Source organism: Megalops cyprinoides, chromosome 9 (genome assembly GCF_013368585.1).
Source record: "Megalops cyprinoides isolate fMegCyp1 chromosome 9, fMegCyp1.pri, whole genome shotgun sequence".
Classification (NCBI taxonomy): domain Eukaryota; kingdom Metazoa; phylum Chordata; class Actinopteri; order Elopiformes; family Megalopidae; genus Megalops; species Megalops cyprinoides.
Window position 1 is genome coordinate 24,783,996 of NC_050591.1, and position 25,774 is coordinate 24,809,769.

Below are 25,774 nucleotides of genomic sequence, written 5' to 3' on the forward strand. Positions count from 1 at the left end.
GGAGTGGCTCAGACTGCTTTTTGTTTGGAATGCAGTTTCCATCCCAGCAAATGCACAACTGAAAGCTTGAAATAAAATCTAGCAGAAATGATAAGCAAGCCATACAAAACAATCATTGTTACCAAAAGCTATGGAACACAACGTAAATTGCTCATTTACAGGCTCTGAATGTGAGAAGCAGGGGAGAGTAGCATGTTCAGGAAGGAGCGGTGCAGACAGGGAGCGAAGAGTAGAGTTGGAATTATCACTCGACTAACAGAAAATGAACCAATAAGGTAGGCTCTGAAAGGCCTTGACAGAATGAGATGGGTAAAGCACAGAGCGCTGGGGTAACAGCAGGAAGTGACAGAGGAGGGTGGGAAAGTGTGCCTGGCATAGACAGAGAGAGGGAGACAAGGTATTTGAATATGAGGGGGGAGGAAGCATGGGCTGGTGGATGGAAAAGTCCAAAGGATGTCCTCCCTGAGGGGGTCAAGAAAAGAAGACTTTAAAAAAGTGAAGCAGGGACACAAAGACAGCTGATAGGTTTGTATCTGAAAGATGAGCATGGAAAGGATGCAGTGAGATAAAAGGAGAAGAAGAGGCAGAGGAAAGGAAGAAAATCAATTCATCAAGGACGCAACTGAAAGGGCCAGGTGGCTGACAAATAACTATAACAAGGGAGGAAAGGCAAGAATGACTGGAGTCGATGAAACACCGCTTTCGGGACTGAGATTGAGGGAAATGGGGGAGCAGAGTATTAGTGTGTCTGCGGGAAACAGGCAATTCATCAAATTCACCTCGCAAGTCCTCGGCCCTATTCTGAGACGTAAACCCACTCAACTTCCCACTCCGTCTGAGCGTCCTGCACTGATCTTGAAATTAATCTGAACAAAGCTGTTCCGCGCTTCATACACATGCTGATGTCAAAGGGTGAGCCTTCTAGATGGATGAAGTGTGCAGTAAAGCATGGAACACTGTTCTCTCTATTCTCTGGAAGAAAAGTAATCCAGTAAAGACTGGATCTGGGTAAGAATGACAGGAAACATGGTAACAACCGGAAAAAATGTAAATTCTCATTGCCTATATTTCTATATATGGTGTAAACATACTGCCAGACATCAATGTATTGCATTTACAGAATGGGCAGAATCTTTGTTTTGAACGGTAAAATGGTCAGATATAAATATGATGCAGAAAGCCAATGGCCTCCTTGTGATTGACAGGCAGAGAATATCTGATCATAGCCCATTAAACTTGAACACCCTACTTCATCTCAGGCAAACAAGGGGTTGAAATTCATTCATTTAAAGCAGGGTCTGTGGTCATCATCAGGCGTAGCACCAGGCCTCTTTTGCAATTACTATGATATTGTTACATCATAAAACATGCTCTGACCACAAACTCAATGGGCCTTTGTTTGTTTATTCAGTGGTTGATGATTATGGATTCTCTGGTTTCAGTTGCATTTTCTACCTCACACTGCATTTCATTATATGCAAAACATAACGAGGTGAGCATCCATGTTGGACACCAACAGCCATTGCCCCCAACCCCCCGACCATTTCATTCCGTCATTTAGTACCTATCCCCATCCCCCGCACACAACATTCAACCCCAACGCACCCCCTACCACTCCCCTATTCCTCTTGGTACAGTCCAGTCTGAGCGGTCAGCACAAAGGGCAGCCTGTGTCCTTACACACTTGCAGAGACAGACACAAATCTTTCCTTCATTCACCAAAACAAAGCTTAGCAGATTCAACATTGGGGCCTTCAATTTTCAACATCTGGTGCCGCAACACCATCAAATCTTACAGAAAGAACACAGTGACTCCTCTTTTTCCTCTTTTGTTCCTTTGTCTTTGTGTTGAACCCCAACCTTTGTGTTGGGGTCCACAGGCCAACGCACTACTAGCCAATTGTTTTCTCAGTAAGACGAGAATCCGAGGCCCGGCGGCTTCAATGGAGCCGTCTGTTGCGCCATCTGTCCGGGCTTGAGATGGAGGGAGGGAGGAGAGAGCCCCAGTCCAGCGTCCCAACCCCCGGGCTGGTTACAAAGTGACATGGCTCCCAAGCCTCTCTGAAAGGGCTTTGCTTTGTTCATGATAGACAGACTTCAACTCAAATCAACTTCAAAACTTCAAAACAGGAAGTCTGTTTGCTTTAAGATGTCATGGAACTCTCTGTAAAGAGTTGAGATATAACCCTGGGGTCCACAATTTCCAATTAGCCGTGCTTACCAGCCACATGTCAGGTCTGCCTCATTTAGCCAGCTTTACACGCATCTGGTGACAAACATTTGCTTAATTGAGACAAGAATTCACAGACAGCCTATAATTACAGACAGGGCTGTTGCTCGCTACACGTGTCAATCATTTTACCATAATGCAGCCAGGAAGCAACGTGCGGTCCAATTCAAACTGATATGAGTATCTGTATTAAACAGACAACAATAAAAAAAAAGAAAAACTACTATCATTTTCCCCAAAGAAAATTTAAATGCAGACAATACTGTTTTAACATTAGAGAAAGAACTTTGGGATGAGCTGAATTTAAAGTTTGATTGGTGTTGCCAATGGAAACAATGTCAATAAAACCAAGAATGCTCTATATAGAGCGAGCAATATAGACTAAGGAGTCTGTATCTTGACTAGAATTTATCTTTCCATATTTCCCTGCATCTTACTGTCATATGTTGTCAATCAGTATGAATATTTTGGTCCCTAGACAGACTGGTTAGAAGTTGTGTACATATCTGTTTAAAATCTGTTTAAAAATCCTTACACACCTGAGTCACAGATTTTAAATAATTCATACAGATCACACAGGAATACCATTGCCAAATGCAGATGTGCATCCATTGTCATCAAACCTGGGAGTAAAATGTAAAAACGGGTCTACTGAATTTGTATTATAAAAGTGCCATTTATATAATGACATCACAGATCCATCACTTACTGCAAAATCAGAAAATTATGAATTTGCCAAAGCCTACCATTTAATCCTGCAGCACAGAGGATAATTTATTAATGCATAAACCTAGCTTTACAGTTACATTTTGCACCATGTCTTATAACCCATAAGTGGTCTCCAATACAGATTAACATGTTCCCATAATTCTACCATTAGACAATTAATTAATGCAGTATGAGTGCTTGTTTTTAGGTGATGATGTTTTATGTGATATTATCTTGTATTTTTCATAGTAATTCATACTTTACTATTGAGGAGTAATGAGTACAACTACTTAATATCTTACACTCTCATTTATTATAACAAAATATATTTGATTTACTTATTTTAGCCAACTACTTTTCATGAATTGCTCAAAAGCTATCAATATATTCACATTTAATTTTAGTTACGCTACATTGATTTCTGCCCTCTGAGCCTACAGCATGTCTGTGTGTAACACGGCTAACCCGGGAAACCTCAATACGTTTTGCTTGGCAAACAGCTGGTGTTTTAAGAGCAAGCTCTTGGCTGGGCTGCCACCGATGACATTAAATGTAAAACTGCATACATTTAGTGCTACTGCCTAAAAAAATGGCCCCAGACCTTCAGATTTGTGTAGTGCATGCTGATTGGATGAAAAATGGGGGCAATTTGTAGGCAAACAGGAGGAAGTTCTTAATGTTCAGTGCTGCCAATCAGCCTGTCACTCCAACGGACTCTGAATTATAATGATAAACACCTACCGAGCACTGATTGAGCGGGTGAATCACCCACTGCGTTTGATTGCTCAGCCTTTGTGCATACATTCTGCATACATTATCTCGGTTGTTGTGTTTGCACAGTTGTCGCTTGGCGCAATGTCGGGCCTGACACACAGCTGGTAAACCAGGCTAATTTCCAACCTGGACACCTTTTGCATCTTAACAAGGACTGGCATCCTAAGCATTCTGTCCTATTTTATTGGCTTTACAGCTCACCTCTCCACTGCTGCTTACTGGGTATCTGCTTTCTGCACTTTGGCCGAATTACCAATTCCCCGAGAGATGCTTTAACATGCTTAAAATTAATGAAAAAAAATACAAATAAATGCACTAGTGGTAAATTGTATCGTACATGACAGACTTTGAGCTAGATAGCGCAGGGTCATATGACAGTGGTTAAGGTCAGATGACACTACGGTCCTCTAACCAAAAGTAGCTCAGCATGTATGCTGGGGTCATTAGTGATTATACACCAGGTTGTGATTATCCAATTTGGCATAATTAGACTGTGACCACAGTAATACTGCAGAGTGGCAATAGGAATGCAAATGAATGCCTTTCTGAAGACATTAACAGTCAGTACCCACGCTGTATGTTTTCATTTAAAAAAAAAAAAAAAAAACATTTGGTGGCTGCAACTCGCCAAGTTGCCTGAAGCTGATTGAGAATTAATGCCGTCAGAGAGGGAAACAGAGGGGGAGAGAGAAGAGAGAGGGAGTGAGAGCTAAGAGCAGAACAGAGTGTGAGAAAGATAGAGAGACTGCAGAATGTGATTAAACCTCAGGAGGACACACTGATTTTATTATTTTTTTTCTTGGTTATGGCTCTGGGTGGGAAAAATAATAAGTTTATGACAAAAAAACTAACTAAAAATAAAAAAGGTAGAGGGACAACAAAAGCTCTGTGCATTCTTGACAGCTCTGCGGAGAAAGTGAAAACTACATTTCTGCAAGCCGTTATCTTGCTTGCTTGCTCTTAATCCTCCCTGCTCCTAGTTTCGGCTGTCACTGCTCTCTGCCGTGCGGTCTGGCTAATTATTTTTATCGGGTCCCCTTCATGGAGATGATAATGGGCTGAAATGCCCTGCTTGCGTCCCTTCTCCAATTAGCGGATCGGTTATAAGCGGGAAGGTGTTGACACACTGCGGGCAGATATGGCATGGAAAACACACAGAGCTTTTCCCTCTTTTCTTTCTTCCCTTCCTCTACACAAATAAAAGGGGAAGAATATGGGAAAATTATAACAAAACAAATCTGATTTAGAACTATCCTGAAGCAATACATTACATTTTCTCTCACTCTCTCTTTCCTCTCTCTCTCACGCTCTCTCCCTCCCCTCCCTTCCTCTCTCTCTATCCACGTCTATTATTCTAAAGGTAAAAGGTTCAGAGGCAATTCGCGGAGAACTTCATTATTATAAATTCTAATCTCTCATCTGTGATGAACACGCCTGAGGATGTACCAGGAAATCAGATACCATAATCAAACAATTACCAGGTTAACTGAATCACCCAAAAAGCCTGAACAATGTACTGGCAGGACTATAAGTTAATTCAACAAATGTAGACTAATTCTGTCGACAACACAAAAGATTTAGTGTGCCCTGACTTAATGGCAAGATTATCGGGCAACCCAATCTTAATCCTTCTTAACATAGTCTAAACAAAGGATAAGTAAAATATGGGAGACTAACGAAGAGTGGGACAGACTCCAAAATGTCACGCAATCCACCATCTGAGGACAACAAAGCAAACAAAAACACAAAAAAGAAGAAGAAACTTCAGAATGTTCATTTTTGCCCCAGCAGAGGCGAAGAGGATTCGTATGAAAGTGCTAGTGAAGGTGTACGCTTTTAGGTTGATTTTAGGCGAGATGTGGGTTTTCATTTGTGCGGCAGGGCAGACAGAGAAAACGTTCAGCAATGCAAACTGTTGCCTTGAACAGTTTGGTTTTCTATTCAGCTGCAGGGAGATAATTCTCCAATGAATCGGGCGATCTGAGATTTCCTCTCTCATCCTCATGAATCAGTGACCGGGAGATTCAGAGATTCAGATAAGAACAGTGCAGCTTCTTCACTGGCTGACAGTCCCACAAGCCCACGGGTCTCTTGTCCCGCTGGAAGACATTCATGGTGACAAATAGTCACTTGACAAAGAAAAAACATAAGCATACAGTACACATCACACTGTGCTATGCTTTACCATTAAGATTAATTCTTAATCCAGTATGGAATCTAACATAGTCTAAACCCTCCATCCCATCTGAGAACCCACAACCCTTTGTTGCACACAATAAACTGAGCAATACTCTCTCTGCCATTTGATGTGAACCTGCTGTAATGAAAAGAGATCCCATGCACAAGAGGTCACTCACTCGAGACAGCTCAATACATGTACTGTACATATACACCCGTATCCACAGTATCTCTGTCCTTTTCAGAGTGCCTTCACTGAGTGATGAAGCATGTAGATGTGAGCTGAAGCGTGCAAGCATCCCAGTTACAGAGATCAGTCACACAGAGACCAGTGAAAGAGGGAGCAGGTGCAGAGAGACCAACCGCACAGAGAGACCAGCTAGAAAAAGCACTGCCTCTGAGTTACTATCAGTGGGGGGAAAAAACAGTGCTGTGGAGTCAGGCCCAGGGCTAGGAAATCGCTTTCACACTGGCGTTAGAGGCATGATGTGAGATTGTACCTGCTGAGCCTGACAGGCCTCTGATAAAGATAAGCTCTCGGCTTCATGCTGTCGCCACCCTGGTCTACTACCTGGTTAGTGGGTTGGGGGTGGGGGGGGGGGGGGGGGGGGGGGCGAATTGGTGAAGGCCAGAGGATCACTCTGATATGACATCATCACCAATCTTCCTGGCGGAAAACTACAGAGAACAACGAATACTACAAGCAGCACTAAGATGAAAACGAAGAGAGATGAATAGCACACAATAGTCAAAGCTTCTTCTGCAATATGCAATAATCATGTGAATGGAAGCTCTAACTGTGTGCACTGTGCCATTCACTCTGAAGCTTCTCTAGATCTTTTTTTTACATATTTTATTTACTTTTCAAATCCATCTATGACATCATTTCTGCATTAAGCCTCTCTAATTCATTTGAAAGGGTAACAAAGAGTCTATGGATTAGAGAGTAGATGGCTATCATCTGCAATTAAGAAACACTTTAAAGGTCATGAATTTTAAGCATTGGAAGAGCACCAACTTCACCTGAACTTGTGAAAATAAAATAATTTTCTTACGAAGAGAAAGCTCTGGAAACAATAAAAAGGAAAGAGATTATCCTGGTATAGCATATAAAGAGTCTGACTTCTTCTCTACCACAATCATATCTCTTTCCTCCAGCAGGGAGCGGCTTCTGTGAGAAACACCCCCCTCTACCCTCAGGGACTGGGTATCAGGGGGGCCACACCCCCACCCTTTGCGTGCTGCCATTGTTCCCATGCCCAGTTTCGCTGGCACACATTTAACTTTAACCTAGCATCGACCTCCCGCCCTGTGTCTTGGCCATAGACCAGGAGTCGCTCCTCTGTCACGGCAGAGACGGCGACCGTTGCCCTTGAAAACGTGTAGCAAAGTAATCTTACAGAAGGGAAGGTGTGGACACACAGTGTGGGCATGGAGTTAAAACACAGGCTGGAGCAGCAGAGGGGCGCAGACACTCCCTCTTTCCGTCCCGCGCTCTGAGAAAGCCTGTTGCACCAGGACCCAGGAACGCAAGCCCTCATCACACATGGGCACGGCCCCACTTCCTCCTGCCCACACTGGCAGAGGGGGAACAAGGGGAGGAGTCTGCTGATGCCACATTCATGCAACCGATCTGTACAAATCCCGAATTCCGCACACCTCTCTCAGAATACTTAGAACAGAGTCCCAGGGGACACAAGGCTGTTTAAAGAGCCAAGGACCCTGGAAAAGCTTATTGTTACCGTCCACTGAGTCAGTGAATATTCATATGAAAAAAGTAGATTGTGCTAAAATAAAATATCAGCCTGCTCCATCCATATTCATTACCCTGTCAGCCCTCCCTCCCCTGCCCACTTAGACAATTGGTTAAAGTGACTGGAATACCAAGAGGTATGAACATTCCAAGTATTGTGTTCCGCATTCAGAACGAATGAAAACATTCTTTACCATCCAGTCAACATGAATATTTTAGGCACCCCCCCTCGCCCCCATTATAAATAAATCATCAGTGCTTTTGCGGGAGCGGCCTGTATTAATAAAATATCATCTCTCTGCCTCTACTTCTGTCTCTCTCTCTCTCTCTCTCTCTCTCTCTCTCTCTCTCTCTCTCTCTCTCTCTCTCTATCCATCTGTCTCTCGCTAATTCCACATCTCCTCGTCTCCCTCTCTCAAAGTGTACAGTTACAAGTCCTCAGAGAGGATAGCACAGGAGTGGGTGTCTCTCTTTCTTGCCCACTGTGAAATCAGCATAGCTAACTACCACATGCCAAACGAACATAAACCTTTAATTATGCTGCTGAAAAGGCAGGTTTGAACGCGGAGGGAGTTTGCCTGTTGACTGTTGGGAAAGGGGGAGAAAACGGAGGGCACCCTCCACACAGAAACCTCAAAGAACAGCAGGCCGGTTCGTGCTGCTCTCGGCAGTCGCTCTTTCTCACGCGTGTGGCTATTTATAAAACACCCCCAATTGCAAGGAGTGGAAGCTGGACGGTAAACAGAGTGTGGAGAAGCATGGCTGTAACTGAGCAGACCTCTGGGAGACACTCCCTGCACCCAGCGTTACCCTGCAACAAGGGGCACAAAGTGCATGCTGGGGGATTACCCTCACACCTGTTCCATCCCCCTCCAAAACCATGACAAGAGAAGCCCTCTTTAAAAACGGGGACTCGCCTGTGTGTCACCGTTGTGATGTTCCTGTAAGCTTCCGGCAACATTACTGCTACGTTAGTGCACAGAGGGCCTTTGATGCCGACTCCTCCTCTGGCCCTCTCTCCATTTGCAGCTGTCGTTGGAGTAAAAACACCCTCTGTCTGTCCTTGCTGTCCCTCCCACACTGCTGCTGTGTCCGGCTGAATCCAATTGTACGCCCCCACTCCCAGCCCACACCCATTCACAGCCAACAGCACTGCTCCGCGCAGATATCTGCTGACGTGACCTAGTTACAACCTGCCACAGCGAAATTCTGCTTCAGTGAAACTACTACTGCAACTAATTAATATTATTATTACTACGTTCAATCACTTCAACGGCTAATATTTTTACAGTGATTGTATTATTTGGTGCAAAGAAGGAAAGTCAATGCAAAATGGAAAAGCAATTTGCTTTAGTAAAGTATTCATAATGTCTGTTTCTACTTCTCCCATTTCCTGCGACTTACAGTGCATACAGAATCAGAGAATTTTACAATGGAACACAAATCCGGGGAGCATCCATCACTGGGGAGAATACACATTCTGTGTTCCTTCCTGGTTCAGCTAAGGAGACGTTAAGGAGATCCTACAATGGAATCTTTAGAGCCATGGACAGACTTTTTAGTGTAATGGAAATGTGTATAGCATTCAATATCTTATCAGTAGAGAAAATCTTTGAAAAAACTTCTCTAGAGGAGTTTCCATTTACCTCAGAAGAATCTAGAACCCCAGACTCTGATGGTCCACTCTAGAGAAGACTCCACACTTAATAAAGGCCAACACTTCACACCACTGCAGCCTGATTGTCACAGATGAACTCGATTAATTGGTAAGTGATGTATTATACCAACTCAATTTGTAGGACCAAAATATTAGAGCCCACACAAATATAAATGGATAGCCATTCCCTCAAAATGAACAAAGCCGCATTTTTCTTGGCTGACAATGAAAAGTAAGTCTATTCAAGGCTGACAGAGTGACTGTAATCTCAGAACTGAAAACAGCACACAGAGAAATACTTCTCTCAAGGCAGAGAAAAGCAGAGTGACAGCAGCCTGCAGTGGCCTGACTGTCAGTAATGTGGAGGTGACCTCTGATTCCCTGGCGACCTCTCACCTGCTTCATCGTAAGAGGCGGAGAGCTTCTCCAGCATCTCCTTGTCCACAGAGAGGATGTGCTGCTCGAGGATGGCGGGGTAGGACAGCACGCTGTTCTCCTTCTCCTTCTCGTACGTGGTCAGGTGTTGCTTCAGGACCTCTGGCAGGTGCGTCTTCACATACTCGGCAGCAGCCTGTGGAGGGAGAAAGGACAGAGAGGACAAAGGTAAGAGAGATGCGCACAGGACAGGGTGACAGGGTAACGCCCCCCAGGCATGTCGGTCATGGAGGGAGAGCCAAGTGAGTCAGGCCACCCAGGTGAGCCAGGCCAGCAAAGCGAGGGCAGAAAGCCAGATCAGTTGAGCGACGGAGGTGAGCGGGATCAATCGAGCGCGGGAGTACGCGGACAGGGTCTAAATATAACTCAGACCACAGACAGGACACCTGCCCATTCATGGGATGCAGACCGAGGTGGTGTAAATGGATAAATCCAGCCAGGCACACAATCTAAGGACACAGAAGACATCCTGTCAAGATGAAGTTTACTGCACCAGACCTTTTCTGTCAGGAAGAGGAGTGCGGTTGAGTGAGTGTGTGTGTGTGTGTGTGTGTGTGTGTGTGGGGGGGGGGGGGGGGGGGGGGGGGGGCAGCAAGACAGTTATCTTTGCAAGCGCAAAACTGGGATTCTCAGGAAAAATAAACTGGGATTCTCAGGAAAAATAAATTGGGATTCTCAGGAAAAATAAATTGGCTTCAACTACTACTACACCAGCTGCAAGCACACGCGTCCAAGACAAAAGGCACATGACCTCTATAATCCTGAGAAAAACAAATAAATCATGAAAAAAAGGGACAGCGATATGGTGGGGAAAGTGCACTGCTAGCCACATACCTCCCTCTGCAGCTCAGGTATACGCTGACTAGCAGAAATTCAATCGTGCCACTATCTGTTTCGAGAGCACAATGACAGGGCTTGTCCTTTTACAGTAAGACACTGAGCAATTTCCCCGCAAATCCACTCGATTGTGCAGAGCCTTTGTGTCAAATACAGGAACAATGGGGGTGATGCTGAGATAAAGCAGTGCAGGGAAAACTGTGCAGAATGTTTGCTTAAAGCCAGACTGTGGACAGCTGCCTGACTTTCACAGTTGGTTCTCAAGTGGCTGCTTGGGGGGGGGGGGGGGGGCAAATGGTGCTTGACCTTGGCCTTGAGCATTTGAGTCAGGACCCTGTCTTTCTGCAAAGATCCCATACCCACCCCTGTCTTCCCCCTGGTTACGCAGGCTCAACTGGGTACGTGGGGCCAGGCAACAATCCCCTTTCTCCATTGGATAAACACCTCTGACATCATTTCTACCATTCTTTCCGGAGTGTGGCTACCATGGGGGTGCGTGGGATTCTGAGCCACCCCTGTCTGAGGAAAGATCATCCGGTGAAGCTGGATGTCTTCCCCAAAAAGCTTATCACTCTTTGAGCTGGGTTAAGCTCAACAACAGGCAGTTGCGTGTGCGTGCGTGTGCGTGTGCGTGTGTGTGTGTGTGTGTGTGTACACATTTGTCAGAGTGACTGCTTTTTCAGTTTTTCACTGGCATCTTATTTGATCTAGAAACACTTTAAGTCTGTTGAGTATGAAAATTCTGTGATGTCACTCCACTGGAAAGGTCATTCAGCTCAAATTCAGTTTGAGAATTTGCTGCTGCTTCATTTTAATGACATGTTTTACCTCATTAGCAAGCCAAGTTAATACAAAAATAAAAGTATGAACGGATGAAAGAAGCGGACAGGAAGAGGGTGACTGTTGAACTAATAAACAGGATGACACTAATCGCGAACATTTTTTGCACCGTACAGCGCAACGCCCCCAGAGAGAAGATCTAAAGCTCACACATGTGTTAGAGCCTCGGCCATTTCCATCACCATCTAATCCCCCTTCCCAGAATCAAATGCCAACAGGTCAATAATGAGTTTCCAACAAAAACAACTGGCACAGCACCACAGGGCTCTGAGGGCGATTATCGGTCAAGCGCTCCTCTTTCCCCCGGGGTCTGAGCTGACGGCCCCAGCCTCTGTTTCAGGGCCAACGTGGAGAGGAGGAGAAGGGAGGGCAGGGAGGAGGACCGCCGGCTGGCCACGTGGGTTCGCTTGTACCGGGGGACGAAACAAAGACGCCACGAGGGCCGAGAGCGGGAGGTGTGACAGAGCTGTCAAGCCTGTTATCTGGCATGTGTCTCCCAGGCGACAGAGGTGGCAGCCCGGAGGGCGGACATCTTCATTTTCCCCGTCGCCTCCTTCGGAGGGGAAATTATCTCCCTGCGATAAAAACGCTGCCCGTCTCCTAATCGCCGCAGAGGCTACGCGTGTGTGCTGACTGAGCTGAGGCGCACCGTGGCAACAAGGCGCAGAGCCAGCTCCCCCCGCCCCCCACCCCAATCTCAGCAGATCTTATCAGCGGAAACACATTTGTCAGCACAGATATCAACAGAAGCATGAAACATATTTTCTCCCGACGAAAGACAATGAGCTCCCCCCCCCCCCCCCACACTGCCTCGTTTGCCCCTTGAAGAAAGTTTCTCCGGAACGACCTTCAGTGGACTTTCCTCAGCATTTGGTGGCATTTGGTGAATGTCACAGCCCGGCGCTGCTTAACAGCTGCATGATGGCTTGTGACAGCACCCCCAAGCCCCCTCAACGGAGTCGCTGGCATCCCTTAACCTGCCACGCGCCTCTGGACAGAAAACACCAACGCTGCAAAGCAAAGCAAATCCAATTAAGACTGCTGGTTCACTTTAATTAAACAGACCATTTGTGAATGGAATGCCAATCCTCCTCTCAGTCTATTAGCAAAATTGACACATAATAAAGTCTTTGGTGTCTTCCAGAGCAAGGGTGAAGGGAGGGCAGAGAGTCTTCTATCTGGAGAATTCTGTCGTCAGCGCACACAATCAGCGTGCCCATGCAGGGGCATGCAAGGTGGAGCTTCGCATCCAACAGCACTGTATGGGCATTCATTATTGTGCGTTTCAACACTGCATTCTGCTCACCAGCCGCCACCCACTCACTCACTCACTCCCCGCCTCCCCCTGCCCAAAAAGAAAGCAACAAAAGAAACCAAGCAAGGCAGAAAGCTTTTTCTATTGCTTTCCCATTGTCTTGTTACACAAAAGCTTCTCACATGTACCGCAGATGAGGAATAACTGTTGAGCAGTGGCAGCAGCTACTACATTCTGTGTGTTAATTGTACGACCCATCCCTCCCACTGAACGACCCATCAGCATTGCATTGAGAGAGGTTCTAAGTGCAGCATCTCCTTTGTTGGCGTGCTTCAGCTGGCCCCTTTCCTGAAGAGGGGCAGGGGTGGGGGGTGGAGGGGGGGGGGGGGGGGGGTAGGGGCTTATTGTGCCCGAAATAGAAATTCAATAACTGCTGCAGAGAGACACTTTATATCCCCCTGCTGCAACTCCACTCTAGTGACCTTGCCGAAACACTTCAAGCCGCATCGCATCCACTCACGCGTGTACAGGCCGCAAAGGTGGGCGTGGGGGGGGGGGGGGGGGGGGGCATCTGGACGAGCAGAACCTAACTAATCTAAGCCTGTCAACCGCTAGCTGCCACAACGGTGGTTCCATCCAAACACCTCGATGACCTCTGTGATCTCCGGAAATTCATCTGAACTGATCTGGCTATGACTCACACAACCTGCTAAATTTTTAAAAAATTGTTCTTCCCAGCTATGAGATTCCTTGTGAGGACATCCAGCTGAAAAGAGCAAAGAAATAACCAGATCTGAACCAGCAACCTGCTGGTAAGGAATAGAATGCTTTAACTACAGATCCTCACAACAGCTTCTGACAGCTTCAGGCTTCTGATAAACAATGCACTTTGCTTGCTCCTTTCCAAGAAATAGTTGCTGGCTATCTATTGTGTGTGACTGGGGAAATTGCTCTTAACCATTCTGCTGAGCAACTTTGTGTGTTTGTATTAGTTCCACAATGCTGACTTGCCCTCAACATAACCTGTGAGTGCTGCAATATAGGCTGGCGTGCCCACAAAATCACCCGCAGTACATACAAAGAGTGCAAATGCGGGAAACAGACTTCTCAAAACAGGAGAGAGTTTCACTGGAATTGCACTGCTTATCCCCACATGAAAAAAAACCTTTCCATCTGACTGCAACTAGCCAGAAACCGAGATCGTCGCCACAACAAACAGCCGGTTACGAGGGCCCCTACACATCCAATGAATTTAAGGTCCACTGTTTGTCATTATGCTTTCTCTAACACAGACAGCTGGATCTCTTTGTTGTTCACTAAATAACACTAAATTCACATTCCTAGGGTTAGCGTAGCGGCACATCAGGCCAGGATGGGGACAGGAAACCAGCGGATTGGAGAGAACATTGGGTGATGGGGGTTACTGGGTTCACATTTTTGAATTGTGTGTCTGTGGACTTACAACACATTTCCACACCCTCCATTCACCTGCCATCCATTTTTCCACAGTATTAGTGCAATTCCAGTCCTCCTTTCGCAACCTTCTCCTTCTCAGCCTCTCACTTTCACTCTTTACCGATCACGCTGTCTGTCACTTTCAGGAAATCTACAGTCCAGCACCGCATCTCAAGAAGGTTCTGACATCGGCAGCTTGGCGCTGTGAATCAAAAGGTACCTTTGCGTCCCACAGGACCCCAGTAGGCCCCAGAGGTCTGGATCTACCTCCCTATTTCAGAGCTGCAGCAGTGAAGGAGAGAGCACTGCAGACACCCAGCCTTAATCCACTTATTCTCACCACCACTCCTCAGACTTTCACCTTCAGCAGCGCGGTGGAGGGGGTCGCGCTAATGAGGACACACACGCCCAGGCTCCAACTTTACATTCAGACACTGTATGAGGCTCATGTACCTGCTCAGCCATCTACCCAATCCCAATCGCACAGTGAAGACAGGCGGAGGTCAGCGTCACACCACTGCCATCCACACGTCACCTCATATCAGCACGTCACTTTATCCTTACTGCCCTGATAAACAGGGCTACATTATCAGTCGATTTAGGCGTGCAAACAGGCTGATAAAACGAAACGCTCAGTCAAAAAAAAAATACTCTGTCATAAAGAGACTGCAATGAGAAAATTAAATGCCAAAAAGATGCAAAATAAAAAATTCCTGAAGGGAAGGAGGGCAGGTAGCAACACCCGGCACATCTCCAGCTCCAGACACCGGAGGGGACAACTCCGTGAGCCAGCGCTTTTTTGGGTGACACATCCCAAGGAGGAACGCGCAGATCGCTTTAGTAACGGTGTCAATTAATGCAGCAAACGGCTTTATCTGGGCACCCCAGCAGTGTGGTGCCAGGCTCGCAGGCGTGCGGGCGCGTGGGCACAGGGAGGGTAGCTCATCCCTCTCCGCACTTCTGTCAGCCGCTGATAACAAACACACCTTGAGTTATACGTCGCGGGCACAATGGAGCACCCGCGCATTCCGAGATGTTTCAGCCATTTTTAACTTTTCCTGATGAACAGAGTGGGTGGCTTTACCATGTAAAATAGAATCATCCTCTGCTGTAGGGGGAAGGGGGGGGGGGGAGTGGGGGCTGTATAGCGATATTATTCCGCCCCAGACCTCAGTGCATTGAAATGACAGGCTCTCCCACGCAGGAGTGCAATGGAGAGGGGAAGAGAAAAAGAGAGAGAGAAAGAAAGGCAGGGAGGGAAGAAAGGGGATATTTCAACATAGTTTATACAAGTAAAAAGAATGATCAGGTCATTTACATATAAATAAACATGAAAGAGATAAATAAACCAGGACCTGGAACGCACAGAAATCGGGTTTGTTTGCGCAGAGAGTGACCATGGGTCAGAGCTTCAGTCCAGTTACGTGGCCGCCTGAGCTTTTGGGGAGGACAAAAACCAGCATTTCCAAAAGTAAAGCACGGGGGGACACAAGAGCGTGTGAGGGAAAGGTGACGGGAGTTCTGGGAAGTGCCGGTGACGATGCACAGCTGTGGAGCCAGCCATGTAGAAATCAACAACATCTGATGAGAGACAGCGGCACTCGTCAAAATTGATACGGTCAAAAAAAACAAACCCTGTTAGCATCACTCTTGCTGCAGAAATTGGGGGCATTAAGGATCAGACCCCGGCGTGTCACACCTCATCTGCGCACAGACAGATGACAGAGGTTAGATTATTGGTTAAAAACTGACTGAAGCGTACTCTGAAAGACAAGAGAATGTAATACACTACCCTGCCACCTCTGGCACCAAATTACATCATTTAACGTGCATCAGGCCTATCCCTGTCTTGCTCAGTTTTACGACAGTACATTATAAAACCAGTAACCAGCTCCATTTTGCACATTAGGCAGACATAACCCATCTCTGAATCTAGCCTTGAGCAGGTTTTGATATTATCAGTAATTCATTTCCCATAGAAACTTTCGGCAAATTTTTTTTAAAAAAGCGATGCACGCTTTCTTGGCACATTAAGCCATGGGAGAGGAAGAGGGTTCATCAGTAAAAACTGACAAAGTCAATTTTACACACACTGGATTGAAGTCCATGATAAAAGGGGAGTGCTCGCTTCCCTTGGAGGGTTCGATGGCCTCTCTTAGATTAGCATTTCAAGGTGGCGACTCGGGACAATTAACGTCACCAAAGCAGATGAGAAACTCGGGAGCCTTGAGTATTATTCACACAGCTCTTTAAACACTCCAAAACACAATTATTCAAGTGTGCTGGGGACGTAACCAGGGCAGGATCGAAGAAGTGGACAATACCAGACACCAGAAAATACCATTTGTTCCAATGTGCCAGCTGTCCCTGGTTACAGATACTAGGTTCCCTTCACTCCACAGCACCTCTGACACTCAAGATCAAAGCACAAGGGTGGTCAAGTAACACATTCAACAAGCTTTAACAGCAAAGGTGACCATCACACATGCGATCACCTTGTCCTTGTGAAAAAATGGTCTGCCACCTTGCAGACATTGATATTCTAACTGCAAGCAAGCCATCCATCCGCTCTGGCGGTTTTCTTTGGTGGGGGGGGGGGGGGGGGGGGGCGACACCTGCCCGTGTGCCCACAGTGGTGCTCCTCTCCTTAGGAACAGAGCGGCCAACCACCAGGAGTGGGGATTGAGGCGCCAAAGAAAGCAGTGGTAATGTGTGCAGGGTTTGGAGATGGTCCCAGTGCCTGAGTGATGGACACAGACACTCTCTGCTCGCAAAGAAGCAGGTGCTGGGGGGGGGGGGGGGGGGTTGGCTCAATCACAGGGCAGGGTTTGTTACTGCCCTGGGCTCATTAACTCTGAAAAAAGCACCAGGAAGTCCGAGGCGTGCTGATCAAGGGGGTCTGTGAGGGGGTCAGGCTTGTTTCACTTTCTTTCACCCTACCTCACCTTCGTTAGGATCATCGACATTGTTAAGCAGGGGGTCCTTAATTAGCAAGGAACTTTGTTAAAATAAATCCCTCAGGGGATGTAGATTTTTTTCTGTTCATTTTGGAAAGGTACAGAGGGTTATTCACTAAGGCTGGGCGGGTGGGGGGGGGGGGGGGGGGGGACTGGATACTTATCAAAGTACAGTTCAGCACAGGAAGCAGAATAAATATTTCTCTCAGTCAAAAGACTTTTTATAACATAATCAACCCTCCTCCTGTAAGTGCGCACAGCCTGACATGGAGGTTCACAGAGCTTATTGCTGCTGTTGTTGTTTACCAAGAAGATGCATTCATCCAGAACGAGTTAAAGTACTTAGAAATCTACATCCTGCACATTCTGCATTCCATATATACAAGTGGGCTTTCATTTGGAGCCACTGAGATAAACCTTGCTCAAGGCCGGTTTAACTGAGGATTCAAATCCATGACCTGGTCCATCTATGAAGTCCTCTCATTCGAACCCACTGTGCACTGTGGTTTGCTGTCATGTGGGAAACAGAATATAAAAACCAGTTCATGTGCAACAAGGGGCTGAATGTAAGTGGTTATAATATTAGGGTTAAACTGCGGGTCTGTGAAAGAGACAGCTCCATTGAAAAGCCCCTGACCAACATGAGCAAGTGAGGAGTTTCGGGAGAACATTATATTGACCCTCTCAACTTTAGCACCTCAGAGTAACCCTGGTATAAACATGCCTTCAGGGGCACCTGTGGGGAAACTGATTCACAGACACATAATTCTCTAACCCATTCCGTCAGCAATAAAGGATGCTGTTATTTCCAGCTCTTTGATAGTAAAGGACAGAAAAGGGAGCAATGTTGGGGGGGTGGGGGGTGTGGAAGGTTAAATTACAGTGATGTTACTCAGCAGAAGCCGATATGGATCACGCTGAGTCATCGCAGTTCACCGAGTGCCCTTGTGAATATCCCGTTAGCACCTGCCACTGCCACACGCATGTATACCCCTACACCTCCCACTCAAAGATGAACAATCTGAACCCACTCCCTTCAACGTACAGAAACACACAGGGTGAAGTTTTAAGGTTTTCCTAATTCTGCTGTGGTACTGCTACCTCAGAGAGGTTGATCTACATATACCGCCACCTGCACAATGCTAGCTACTGCTCTCTACCAGTCATTCTGGCTGTATGTTTGAGCATTACGACGCGGGAATTGGCTCTGTCCCCTCTGTCACGGCTCCTGGGATGCTACCTGTGAGAAGGGTGGATTTCAGGACAGCCAGATTACTGGGAGCAAGGAGTCCAATTACGGCACTAATAATAACAAACCAGGTTTATGGAATTACTGTGTGACCGAATGGCCACTCTCACCCATCAGGAAAACAGGTAATAATGCCTCCCCTGAGGTTCCATTCAGTGACTCCGTAAAAGGTTAATTGGAATCTGCATTAATTTAATCACAGATATACAGTTTCAGAGTTTATATACTCTACGTAAATTTGAGACCCGCTGTAAACCTTTCCAATCCTGCAGTACTGTGGCTGTTGGTGAAAAATATTCCGCATTCTCATTCTCATTCTCATTCTCAAGACAAAGACAATGGAAATAATACAACAGCAATACAGTCGAGGCAGAAAGAAGTGTATCATCAGAATGCCGGTGTACCACACACACACACACACACACACTCATCATTACTCAGCCCTGAAAACCCACTGACGCTTCCGCAACCTGCAGCATCTCAATCTGTAACAGTGGCTGTGGTAACATGCAAAGAGCGTTTAGAAACGGGCTCACGAAGAGCAGGTACACAGCAGTGTTCTGAGAGAGGAGATTTCACGAAGCAGGAATATCTGAAATCTCCGCAGGCCTGCTCCCAGGCCTCCATTAAAAATTCACTTCATTTTATACCCTTAACTGACCTGGGCAGCTATTTTTAAAGACATTTTGCAGCGCATGTCAAACAAAGGCAGACCAGGCACTGATGCTCTCAAATGAAATGCAGAAGTGAGAGAGACTGAAGAGGGAACAGGTTAGCAAAGGCGAGCAAAACCAGCAAAAGCCAGGAGGTTAAAATTGAAAGCCACATGCTACCGATCAACATAAAACTGAGAAGTGAGGTTTCACTCCGACCCCGGTATAAAATCTCTGCTTCCTCCTGCTTCAGCCAACGCATTTAAGCAAATAAACATCCAGTCACTGATTAACTCATTAGTTCATGAAAGCACCAACCGTCCCTCTCCCAGCCCATCAAACCTATTTTAGGTCACGTTGACATGGTGGCAAAAATAGAAGAGAACTGACCTGGAGTCATCCTCCAGCCAGCATAACTCTGAGTGAACACGCTTTGCTCAGAATAGCTCCCCGGGCTTTTGTGCAGAGTGTGTTGTGTTACTCACGCTGGCCGAAGTGACCCTGCACTCCTAAAGCTGTGGCTTGCTTTGTGCTCACACTCAGTATTGGGATGTGGGGCTGGGGGTGGTGTGATGTCACGGAACCCGGCCTAGAAGTTAGTGATGACCCAGGTGACCACAACTGCATCAGAGGCCCTTCAGACTTGAGTGGGAGAGAGAGCAACGGAGCAGTCAACAGGAAACAGGAACAGTGTCTGTACCCGAAGCTGGATAAATATTTACCCCTGCAGAACATGCAGATATTTGTTATTTCAGCCTGGGATCAAAAACGTAAAATAATGCTGCCTTTACTACTTGACAGGCAGCCCAGCACGGAACTTCTCAGACCGTGGGGGTCTTCAGACTCCTCTTGATCTCCAACCACACCATGCCCCCCTGTGACATGATGAACATGTGACTCTGCTGTCTTGGGTCTGACCCTCTAGACATGATCTACCATCAGGACTAACACTCCTATTCTGGTGTGTTTGTGCACCCTTCTCTACTGGATGGCTCTCACAGAGTTTGATATAAGCACCATGAAGACAAAAGGGTAAGAGATGGGGTGAGGGAATTCCTGATTCTCATGCAACCTTGTGTATAACCCTTTCAGAGCCAAAGGCCATCCCAAGCCCTGTTTCAACATTCTATTCATTCCCTCTGCAACCTCCTCCTCCCAGAGTGAGAGGGGAAAAAATTCTCAAACTCTGAAGCCTCATCCTTCTCCTCAAGACTCTGCAATCTTACAAAACAACTTGGCGAATAGCTCAAATTCCTCTCACCCTACGAATGATAAGGCAGTGGTATACAGCATATCGCAGTTCTCCAGGAGCAGGCGCAAAGCCTGTAGCCAAAGGTGGAGCAAGGCAACAAGGGCCAGTGATATCTGACCCTCTTTTAGCGAAACAACTCCAGTATAATGCCTTTCTGAACCTGAGCTATCCCCACTGGTGCTCCACACCAAAGCAGCGTCTGGGAGCCTCTTTTAGGTGGTTTATTTAGAGACTGCTTTTTTATACTTTCCACTGTCCTGCTTCCCAGAACCCTTCTGAGGGAGAATTCCTCCAGGGTCCTAATGGCCTTTCAGCGGCGTCGTTCAACCCCGCCCTGCTGTCTCTCTCATTCCACTCACAGACAGGCTATCACACTACAGCAGAGCTCCAGTGATCTGGCATTGACATCTTCACACAGAGCACACCGTATCCACAACTGGTTTGGCAAAATGCTTTAAAATGAACTGCTACATTAAATTACCGAAGACGTACTATGAAACATGGACAGCACCTTTACAGGAGGCACTCAAAATACAACCGGCATACATAGTTACAATCCGGTCCTCACTAAAGAACTACAAACAGTACTTTACATCCAGAATAGTAGGGGGGTTGATCCAATAAAGATCATTCAAATTCCTCAAAAAAGGTCATTCGTTATACGAAAAACAAAACATGCGGTTTTCAATCAAAGGCCCATTCCCCATGGTGTCATTCGCTGCTGACGAATGAGCTTGAGTATTTGTTTCAGCTAGCAGATATTTCAGACCCACAGTGTCCTGCGGTGTTATGCCTGCTGACGCTGCTACCTTCCCTGATGTTCTACTTTCACTAAAGCAGCTGGCAAAGGCTTGCAGGCTGACTAGTCTTTCAGGGTTCTCTGGAAGCCTCCCCTGTAATGTAACAGCAGATGGAACAGTATTCCCTTAAAGCTGTGTTTTCCATTTTACTCACTCTCAAAACAGATAGCCGTACCTCAGGGAAGCACACAAACACACAGAAGCATAAGCACACTGATCCTTGTACAATGACTTCACCAAATGATCAGAAACTGCAGAGGGCACGTAACATGGAGCACTACCCCACAAAACAGCATGATGAACTTGTTTCACAATAATGAGCCTTAAAATGGTATATGCGAGAGGGATATATCTGCACTTTTGTATTTGCTCTGGATTTCAGTTTAATATAATCCAGAATGACAAACAGTACATCAACATGAGCAGTCTATAAATAAACCACTCTCTTCCTCAGACCAATCATTTGATAAATCATGTTCTGCTGAAAGCTTCTTAAGTTGCTCTGCACTGAAACTCCAGTACAGCCCAAATGCAATAAAGCAAGCTGCTTCTAAAACTAATTAAATATTTATCTATTCCAGTATAATTCAATGATTTCCCCCTCCCATTTTATTTTTCAATTGAAGGCATTCTGAACAAAATTTGGTCCAGCAAAAATAAATCTTATCCAATGCATTCTGGAACTATGAAATACTACTGGAAAACCAGCTATGGAATCGTTTGGATTAGATGAGCAGTTTAGTTGGCTTGACCATGCAGAGTAAAGAAAGGATGATCTTTATGCAGGAACTGATGCATGGAAAGTGTGAGTCTGGAAAGATATGGCCCCTCCATTAAACAAATGGATAAACCCCAGACACATCAGTGAACTGGCCCACTGTATCTGCAGGACAGAGATGATGCGTCTGTTGGGGTACACTGTGGTGCTTCACTTTCTCATTACATGCACAATCACCTACGATGGAGGTCAGGGAGGATAAAGTCATCTGTACACAGGCGTGGGAGCGACAGGGTTAAACCATCTCCCAGCAGAACTAAACCCCCAGAACTCCTGCCGTCATCTCACTCCGTGATTCCAAGTGGCTCCTTATGCCTCATTGTGCAACAAATGGCTCATTCCAGAGAGAGAGAGAGAGAGAGAGAGAGAGAGAGAGATAGAGAGAGAGAGGGGGGAGGGGAGGGGGCTCTGATCTGGGGTATCAATTTGCACCCTTTTCCACTCCACTGCAGGTAAGACCCAATGCTTGAAATAAGCTGAGATGGAGAAATGCACTGTCCATCTCTCTCCCTCTCTTCTGCTAAAAACGTGATTTCATACAAAAGAGAGGTGAGATATCCCATTAATACTGCAGGCATCCCCTTTCGTGCTGTTTCATTCTCTTTGTTTTAACAAGGTCAATTTCTTTCATGTCTGAGCAGAGGATCACAGACAACCTGCCTTGAAATCTATCACGCTCAACCCCTCATAAGAGTCATTCCCTTCGGCCACCCCCAAAAGACCGTGAAAGAGACTGCCAAATTATCCCTCTGTACTTTCAGCATCAATCAGTCACAGGCTGGGAATCACAGCCATCTCTAAGATCCCCCTCACACCCTCACCCACACAGAATGTGCATGCACTGCTCAGGCATTTCACTGTGGGGTATGTGGGCACGTGCATACATGTGTGTGTATGAGCGTGTGTGTGTGTGTGTGTGTTGAGGTGGGGGGACTAGATCTGGGAGTATTCTTTCAACTTAAAACCACAAGAAACAACAGGAAACCAATTTCCCTCTTCGAGCCCTGGATCATGTCATACATCTATTTTTCCCCAAAGTGTCAAAGTGTTTCGTGTTTACAGAAAAACACGGTCCCACCTACACATAATCAAGGAAATGAAAGCAACACTTGTCCTGGAGGGATAAAAGAAGTTGTCTGCATACTCAATGAAAAACACTGCCGTTCTGTTTCGTACTGATTGCACTCTTTTTTTCTGTTTTCTTTCACAATTGGACATGGAAGCGTTCCCAGCAGTTTAAGATATAAAGTATTTAACATTCAAAACAAGACGCCAACATGACAAGTGACACAGCCATAGACTCCAGTGGGAGCTTTGCTTCCTTCCTTCCTGTGTTCATTAATCTGCCCGCTCTTGTTTCTATCCAGCTGCTGGGCTTAGCATCCTTCGGGCCTACGGTGGGTCGAAACCCGCCTGTCAGGTGATGCCAGGAGGCAAAGGAAGTGAGCGACGATACTAAGCTGTGTTCAGCGTCACACCTTTTTACACGCTGGTGCACTCGTGCACATGCACACACACATACAAACATGCACACAAATGTGCACACTTTGGGTGCAGGTACAGTACAATGTGTGTGAGAAAGTCTTCATTATTGCTATGGAAACTCAAAGGTAACAAAACCAGGAACCGCCAGCAAACAGGACAAAAGAAGTTTCAGATCAGCTGTCAATATTCTCACTACTTGTTCATGCTGGTGCGTAGCCTCTCTCCCACTTCCCAGATAACTTCTGCCAATCACACAGACAATATTAATGAGAAATAAATGGACTGGTTACTCATGAGCTTTACAGGAATAATATCATCGCAAACAAATCCTCCACCCTCACCTGTCTGAGTGTTAACAAGCCCGTTTCTGTGGAGGTGTTCACTCACAGCACACACATAAACAGGGGCGTGTACAATTGTGCCGCAGATGTAGCGCCTCTCATTTACATATATATGAAACGTGTCGAACAGGTGCCGTTATAAATCGAGAGACACTCGAAGATAAGGCAGAGAAAGTACCCACTAATCCGGTGGTGCAAATGGACCTCACGGGGAGACGGCCTCGTTTCCACGGCGATTTATTTTCCCGAGGTTGAATACATGAATAAATTGATCACACTTCATTTCAATAATACATTAATTTTGTCAGCGCACTGGGCTCCGTTCGCGCGGGGCCAAGCTGAGGCACGGCTCCTGCATCCCTCCTCTGGAAATAGATCCTGCATTTATCACATTAATTAAAACCGTCCGCTTCTCTCCAGAGCTCTCCGACAGAGAAACAACAACATTAACAATGCGCGGGCTAACCAAAGAATCCAGAACCACCACCACCACCCTCCCTAAAACATTCCTTGTCATCCCAGACATCTTATTTTCTTACCAGCTCGAATCTAAAATTCAATATAATGATTTTTTTTTTTAGCCAGGTATCTTTAACTCCCCAAAATGGAATTACAGAAAACAAGAAATATCAGGCACAAAAGCATGAGCAAACTTAATTGCATGCATTGTCACAGGGCCCTTGGAGTACAGTAACACCTGTCAAACTGTACCCTGTCCATACAATCAATGTCACACATTGAAAAGGCAACTGCCAATTAATATCTCAGCTCATGGAACAATATGCATCCGTCATGCCATGTCACATGGTGAAAAATAAACAAAGCTGAACCACTGAATACAGGACTACCTCAAGACCAGCCATTTCCATCACCGCCCACCTTGAAGTCCCCACTTCCATAATGTATCAAGCCTTCAGCCTTTCCACCAATCAATCATTCAGTCAAACAAATTTAATTTCACTGAGAACACTGCAGGAGTAGAACAGTTGAGTAACTACATGAAATTAAATACAGCAGTGTATATGTAGTAGTACCCATGAATGTATTTGCTGCTGTACTTGTGGGGGCTGGGATTTCAAAGACAGAAGCACTCCCCCAGTGTATACATCCCTCCTGAATTCTGGTGTACTTTTCTCACAGTGGGTACAGTGTATGCAAACACTGCATGATGTTTTTTCTGTATTTATCTCTTCTAACTCCTGCGGGGATATGGAATCGCATATGCAATAAAGATGGCATATGCTACCCCCCCCCCCCCCATCCTGCACTCGATATTAAATGCGTGTATGATCATTCAAATGGAAACCTCCTCGAGTACAGCCCGTTTCACTCTCTGAAGAGCTTTTAAGTCTTGCAGATCTGTAGAGCACGAAAGCTCTCAGTGGTCAAACTCGCTCTTGTGGAATCCTGGGAAGGGGGGGGTGGGGGGTGGGCATGAACATCAGAGACCCTCTCTCCTCAAAGCATGGCAGGTGACCTGAGGTTATGAGAGGAGTTTGGGACAGGGTCTGGTCCATACCCCCCCAGTCTTTGTGACAGCTTCTTACCTCTTCCATAGAGCAGCACCCTGCTGCTCCTCCAAATTTGCTACTGCTGCTGCTGCAAATATTTAACATGAGGCAGCTGGTCTTCACGGGGATCTGTGTCTCTCAGCCACTGCCTGCACTCTTTGTCAGGTCTCCCTGGAGCCCTAACAATGCCCCATGGCAACCTTAGCGCCCACACCCCTCCATCCACTGTCCCCTCCCTAATCTCCCCTTTTTCCTCATCTCCCCATCCCCCTACTTTCCCTTCCTCCTCCAACCTCCTTTATCTCCCTCTGCAAGGCAGGACCCTTTAACCTTCACCAAAAGGGGTGCTCCCGATGCTTACAATTACAATCACTGCTAACTACACAGGCTAACACCCACATCAACTAAAATGCACGTCAGCACTAGCCTGCCTTCTTGCGTGGCATTCCTGAAGACCTGTGATATTGATTCCTGGCAACATTACTATTCATCAATAAAACTGGAAAAAAAGCACAACAATCAATACTTCTCTTCTAGGTGCAAGAGCTGTTAACTGATAAACATTTGGACAAAAGCTTGAAGAAAATCAATATTCATCAGATACTTTAGCAGTCAGTTAGTCAGCT

At 46.1% G+C, this 25,774-nt stretch overlaps 1 protein-coding gene across 1 annotated transcript in view; it reads right to left on the minus strand.

Moving 5' to 3' along the window:
- ppm1lb (protein phosphatase, Mg2+/Mn2+ dependent, 1Lb) overlaps positions 1-25,774 on the minus strand; it is a 53,525-nt gene that overhangs the window by 5,804 nt on the left and 21,947 nt on the right. Inside the window, exon 2 of the mRNA XM_036537069.1 lies at positions 9,697-9,871. Within this exon, the coding sequence (XP_036392962.1) occupies positions 9,697-9,871 (175 nt within the window). The remainder of the gene's footprint in view (positions 1-9,696; positions 9,872-25,774) is intronic.